Source organism: Podarcis raffonei, chromosome 1 (genome assembly GCF_027172205.1).
Source record: "Podarcis raffonei isolate rPodRaf1 chromosome 1, rPodRaf1.pri, whole genome shotgun sequence".
Classification (NCBI taxonomy): Eukaryota; Metazoa; Chordata; class Lepidosauria; order Squamata; family Lacertidae; genus Podarcis; species Podarcis raffonei.
In genome coordinates this window covers 85,006,962-85,013,483 of record NC_070602.1, presented here as the reverse complement: position 1 = coordinate 85,013,483, position 6,522 = coordinate 85,006,962, and the positions used below count along the sequence as shown (strand labels likewise).

At 47.2% G+C, this 6,522-nt stretch overlaps 1 protein-coding gene across 2 annotated transcripts; it reads left to right on the top strand.

The window, feature by feature from the left end:
* Positions 1-222: 222 nt before the first annotated feature.
* Positions 223-5,636, top strand: LOC128419920 (tubulin alpha-1D chain). 2 transcript variants are annotated; one of them, XM_053401227.1, is made up of 4 exons: positions 223-343; positions 1,958-2,180; positions 2,937-3,085; positions 4,555-5,636. In XM_053401227.1, exons 1-4 carry the CDS (start codon positions 341-343, stop codon positions 5,536-5,538), a joined length of 1,359 nt encoding a protein of 452 aa, XP_053257202.1. In that variant the 5' UTR covers positions 223-340; the 3' UTR covers positions 5,539-5,636. The 2 variants fall into 2 exon arrangements, with proteins under 2 accessions (XP_053257202.1, XP_053257193.1); XM_053401218.1 differs by lacking the exon at positions 223-343 and having other exon boundaries at positions 1,919-2,180.
* Positions 5,637-6,522: the final 886 nt, after the last annotated feature.

The following is a 6,522-nucleotide window of genomic DNA, read 5'->3' as shown; positions in this document are numbered from 1 at the left end:
AACAAAATACCAGTGTTTACTCTTTTTTTAAGGTGAGGCTTGCCTGCACACGTAATATTCCTCTGGGGACAGTCCCTCCCCAATACACAAGTCCCTAGCTATGTTTGGTGTAACCAAGGCTTAGCTTGGCTTTCTCTGTGAATTGTGTGTTGAGTCTGGCCGTAACTCAGAAACCATTCAGGCTAAGCTCCGTGTCCATCTCTAACAACAAAGCATCCCTCCTGCCTGGAGATGGGCTGAGGAATGTTATAAAAGGCAGACACTGCAGGAAAACCCCTCAGTTACCAGCCTTCGTCCTCTGAGCTCATCGGCGCCAGGTCGAAGAAGACGGTTTTGCAGGATGGTGAGTCTTGCCTGGACTTGTCAGCTGGGCTGGAGCAGCGAGGGAACGGCAGCCCCACTCGGCATAGCCGTCAGGGCCATGTGGAGCCTCCCTTGTTTTAAATATAGGGCCGTACAATCCCCATGCCCTTCTAATGGGAATGCAAGTGCACTTAGATCTGTAACCAGGGTGTTGTTCGAAGAATGTTCCAAGTGTAGGGGAAAGAGGATAAAATAAATTCACAGTGTAGGAACAGGAGGGATGAGAAATTAGCACTCTTGATGGTGCGGTGTTTTTACCAGTTTGCCCTCCCCTTTTTCCTTTTTGACTCAGCCTCAGTTCTAGATAATGGGAAATGCTAACACTATTTTTTTTTTTTTTTTTTTGAGAGAGAGAGAGAGAGAGAGAGAGAGAGAGAGAGAGAGAGAGAGAGGAAGGGAAGCCCAATCTCTGAACACTGAGAGATTCTAGGAATTCCAGACCCTTATCCAGAGTTCACTTTCCTCAGAATAAAGGACAGCAGAGACAGTGGTGTCTTTAGGATGTATGGTTTATTTACACAGATATACAACCTGAGCCTATGGTGGAGAAGCTCACAGCATTAACACCCCAAGAGGGCCTTCCTTCTCGCAGAGCCACAGCCTTGGATTCATAGGGAAATCAGGCATGACTATGTCTCTCAGAGCTGCCGAACCCTCAGCCTGCCGCATTTTGCCTCTAGCTCTCACAAACAACTCCCAAGAGGGAGTGGGGGAGGGACGGACATCCATTTGTTATCTGGCATGGAGCCACTTCCTTTGTTACCTTAATGACCCATACTTAGAGGACTATTTCAACAATTTGAACCCTTGTTAAGATTTTAACACTTGCCGGATCCAGGAATTAGAAGGGTCTGGGGCATGCAGCCTACCCCCCCAAAAAACTTTTTCAATACTATGACAATATACTAACTTTGGTATGCAGCCCACCATGTATACCCTGAGTAAACAACAACAACAACCTTTTAAAAAGAGATTTTATGGTGTAGTGCAGTCTTCCCCAACCTGGTGCCCTCCAGATGACTGGTGAGGAGATTTTGCTTCTATTCTTATTAAGCTCCTGACCTGAGAACGAGGTGTCAGCATCTCCTAGCCACTGACTACTGCAGTGTAAAGGCGGAGTTGTTGGAGGGGCAGGGAGATGTTGTGCCAATGTGTTAGAGCCAAAGGACTCACCAAAATACACTAGAACCAGGAAGATGGTTGTTGCCTGTGCTTTTTTTCTGGGAGGGATGCAGGGGTACATATACCCCTAAACATTTTGTGAATCTTTGTACTTTTGTCCATTTACTGTATTTATTTTTCCTGGTTTGAACTATAAAATAGTGATTTTCTTGAGTCAAAGTGATAGTGCCCCTGAACATTTTTTTAAAAGAAAAAAAGCACTGGCTGTTGCTCTGGCAAAGACCAAGCTCCTGTCTAGGAGTGGCCACCCCAGAGCCTGGGAATACTCCACTGCCCAGAAAGATGCATTAATTTGCATTTTTGGTGGCTTGCCACAGGAGGCAGTGTTATACAGGGAGTTTCCTGTTCTGCTGCTGGTAGCCCCTGACATGTAGCTTCCACACCAGTGATGGATCTGCCCCTCTTTCCCCAGCGCGAGTGCATTTCTATCCACGTGGGCCAGGCTGGTGTGCAGATTGGCAATGCATGCTGGGAGCTGTACTGCCTGGAGCATGGGATTCAGCCGGATGGGCAAATGCCCAGCGACAAAACCATCGGAGGTGGAGACGACTCCTTTAATACCTTCTTCAGTGAAACTGGAGCTGGGAAGCATGTGCCTCGGGCTGTTTTCGTGGACCTGGAACCCACTGTGATTGGTGAGGGCTGCATATTAGGGGCGGAGTCTGACTGGATCCTCTGTGTATTCTGATTGGATACTGATCTGAGGTGGCCCAAGACATTCTGGTGGCTGCCATGGTGGTAAAAATATAATAATAGGTGCTTAAGAACTTCCTGCCCTTTAATGGTACCCCAGGGTAGAATTCTTAACTCTGCCTAATGTTGGCCTGAAGCAGCTTGAGTGAACCGGTTAAAGAACCACAGGGATCCATGACATTCATTCGTTAAGAATAAAGGTTGTTCTTCAGTCGTTAAGAACAACAGGGTTGTTGTGAGCTTAAAATGGGTTGAAGTTCCTAGGAAGGAAAGTGGTATAGACATGTAATCATAAAACAAATGGATGTAGAAAGCAAGTGAGTTTGGTGCTAGGAACCCATTTCAAGTTTGCATTGCCACACAAGGACATTTAAAATGGCAACATCCTCCCAGATTTGTCTGTATTGTCACAGTATGTCAATAGGAGACAGCAAAGACTTTGGAGTGTGGCTTCCTATGGAAAATGTGCTTGCTGTGGTCCATGTCTGTATCCCCTCTCTGCATGTCTACGGTGGCCCATTGGCTAGCTGAGAACTCTCTAAATCTGGTGAAAAGATTCTCAGGTCAGGGTTGAACCCATATCATAATCTCAGCTATTGAAACCGAATCCCCATCCAGCCTTGGTCTGTCAGCAGAGTGGGCTAGGAGACAAGAGAGGTGAGGAAATGACTTGACCTACTGTTTCCTCTGCAATCCAGACGAGGTTCGGACTGGCACGTACCGCCAGCTCTTCCACCCAGAGCAGCTGATCACTGGCAAGGAAGATGCTGCCAACAACTACGCCCGCGGGCACTACACCATTGGCAAAGAGATCATTGACTTGGTGCTGGACAGGATCCGGAAGCTGGTAATTGGGCTTGGTGGCATGGGAGACCTGGGGCAGGAAGGGGCTGGATCTGCTTTCTTGAATCTGGAAGGAGTTCTGGTTAATGAACGTGGAGGGGAGATAATCAGCGGCTTGTGTTGATGCTGCACAAGTTCAGCTTCCACTGCCTCACTCAGGGAACTAGATTATAGTGCAGAAGGCTTATCCACACTTAAGTTTTGCCCCACACTTTCTAGGTACAGGTCCACACTTTCCCAGTCTGTGTCTGAGTGCTCCACCCCCCCCCCCCGCTGCTTTCCCCAGGAAAACCCGATCTTTACCGCTGAATCAGAACAAACGGTAGTTCAGATTTTGCCATGGATTGCTGTTTGCTCCAATTTGGTAAAGTGAGGGTTTTCACTGAAAAAATGGCCAGGTGTGTGTGTGTGTGTGTGTGTGTGTGTGTGTGTGACACATACCTATAAAGTCTGGACCTGTGTTTAGAAATGCAGAGCAAAGCTAAGTGTGGATGAGCCCTAAAACGAAGGCGACAGCACTAAGATTGGAGACCAGCCTTTTACTATCGAAAAGCAAGCAAAGGCTTCTCGCCAGTCTTGCAGCTTGAACTTTGGATCACCTGACATCGTATTGACATCATGTGATTTACAGGTGAGCAGCTACAACCAGCTGTCCAAATAAGTTGTGGAGGGCAGGCCCATCTTGGATGCCTGACTTTAAGCAAGGCTGGGTGCTGTGAACACTTGAGCGCACAGTGACCTGTGGAGCAGGCTCTTTCTCTGCTCATGCAACAGCCAGTCTCCTACAATGGTGACACAATGGCCGTCTGTCATGAGGACCGATTCTCCACAGGTTATGTAGCAAGTACACCTTTGCTGGAATGAAAGCGTTTTAGATCCTTCTTACTGCCCAGATGATTGATTGGTGGAGAAATCTGGTTCAGTTTAATTCGCGCATCTCAAGCCCATGCATGAACCAAAACAAAGCTTTTCTCCAAAATTTGCACTTCTCTGAAGTTTCTATTGCAGTTCTGCAACCAAATAATGTGTGCAAAAATGCACGTATTAGGGGAAAATGTGCATAAAATGCATGCATTAGTGAAAGTAATGAAGAAAAATGCAATAGATTAGGAAAAGCAGCTTGCCAAAAATTGTGTCTATTAGTCAAAGCAACATATATTAGGAGAAATCCAACAAAAATGCTGGTGAATTTTCATGAGGACTTAAAAAATATTCAGCAACCTCACTGAATCTAAAACTGGCGAAATTAGAGACAGAGAGGAGTGGAAGTTAACAATTTCATCCATCCCAACTGGCCAGCAATAGGGCTAAACTCTAATGCTGAAATACAGAGACTTGATTGTGGGTCTCCCAGAGGAATTGGGAGACAATAAAGCAGTGGTTGAGAGAGTTTTGGAGGATTCTATCCCATTATTCCACCCCATTCCCTAACCCCAACTGACCATCGCTTGGTTTGTTTCCTGCATTCCACAGGCTGACCAATGCACAGGACTCCAGGGATTCCTCATCTTCCACAGCTTTGGGGGAGGCACTGGCTCAGGATTCACCTCCCTGCTGATGGAACGGCTCTCGGTTGACTATGGCAAGAAGTCCAAGCTGGAGTTCTCCATTTACCCAGCTCCTCAGATATCAACAGCTGTGGTTGAGCCCTACAACTCCATCCTCACCACACACACCACCCTTGAGCACTCAGACTGTGCTTTCATGGTGGACAATGAAGCCATCTATGATATCTGCCGCAGGAACCTGGACATTGAGCGCCCAACTTACACAAACCTGAATAGGCTCATTGGCCAGATTGTGTCCTCCATCACAGCCTCGCTTCGCTTTGATGGGGCACTCAATGTGGACCTGACAGAGTTCCAGACCAACCTGGTGCCCTACCCTCGCATACACTTCCCTCTGGCCACTTACGCCCCGGTCATCTCTGCGGAGAAGGCCTATCATGAGCAGCTTTCCGTAGCGGAGATCACCAATGCTTGCTTTGAGCCAGCTAACCAGATGGTGAAATGTGACCCCCGCCATGGCAAATACATGGCCTGCTGCCTTTTGTATCGAGGTGATGTAGTGCCCAAGGATGTCAACGCTGCTATTGCCACCATTAAAACAAAGCGGACAATCCAGTTTGTGGACTGGTGCCCCACAGGCTTCAAGGTGGGCATCAACTACCAGCCCCCGACTGTGGTTCCTGGTGGGGACCTAGCCAAGGTGCAGCGGGCAGTGTGCATGCTGAGCAACACCACCGCCATTGCTGAGGCCTGGGCCCGCCTGGACCACAAGTTTGACCTGATGTATGCTAAGAGGGCTTTTGTCCACTGGTACGTAGGGGAAGGCATGGAAGAAGGGGAGTTCTCCGAGGCACGAGAAGACATGGCCGCCCTGGAGAAGGATTATGAAGAAGTGGGAACAGATAGTATAGACGGTGAAGGAGAAGAAGAGGAAGGGGATGAGTATTAGCACAGCTCAATCTGTGTTATATGGGGAATTAAAGTGTCCATTGCCTTGCCACTTGGGGATTCTCTTCACAAAATAAAATATTAACTGTGTCACAGAAATGTGGTGTAGTTTTCTTCTTGACTCACAGCTGCTGCCTTGCTCTGCTGGCCTATAAGCATCAAGAAGTCACACGCTATTCCTGAAGGTTACTACCTCTGTTCAAATGACACTGTCCCACAAGGGAGACCTGAGTCCAATCCACATTAGTGGTCTTCTGTGGTACTGCCACTCCTTGTTTGTCATGATGCCCTTGACAAATGCCCCTCCCTGTAGAAATACTGCTACATAATTGGCTAATATAATTGTCAGCAGCTTCACCAAGCCAAAATTTACAGGGAGAAGCCCTGACCCTTAAAACCCATGTAAATGTTGTAGAAAAGCCCCATGACACAATCCTAAATTAGTCTATGAGACTGGGTCTCCAGTGAAGGACTGGAGAACCTGTGCCCTCCTTGCACTCAATAAATTATGGGACTCCAAATCCCATGAGCCCTAGCCAGCATAGCCAATGGCCAGGGATGATGGGAACTGTAGTCTAAGAACAGCTAGCGAACCACCATTTCCCCCATCTCTGCTCAGTGTGTAGGATTGCCGTCTGAAGTACTTTGTTCTTACAGTTTATACAGATGCAAACCAAATAGGGCTGAAGACACTTTGTGGTAAGGAATAAATTCACTGATTCTGCAAGATCCCTTCAGAATCACAAAGAAATCTAAGGGCCTTCTTTGGAATTCATTTGTCTGCTATTAGGAAACACAAATGGCTGTGTTTGAGCTATCAAGAGAGGCACCAGGGCAGAATTGTCTTTTTGTTTCTGATATAACTTGGGACAATAGTTGATATGTGACAAAATTCCTTGACATTTCAAGGTGGTGCTGTGCTACTCACACCCTCATTTCAAATAAAGATCTGATCCAGCAAAGCTTACGCAGATTCCCTGATTGC

Coding starts and splice junctions, on each gene's coding strand:
- LOC128419920 (XM_053401218.1), top strand. CDS start 1,934: ATGGATCTGCCCCTCTTTCCCCAGCGCGAGTGCATTTCTATCCACGTG. Junction 2,181..2,936: donor CCTGGAACCCACTGTGATTG/GTGAGGGCTGCA, acceptor TCTGCAATCCAG/ACGAGGTTCGGACTGGCACG. Junction 3,086..4,554: donor TGGACAGGATCCGGAAGCTG/GTAATTGGGCTT, acceptor TGCATTCCACAG/GCTGACCAATGCACAGGACT.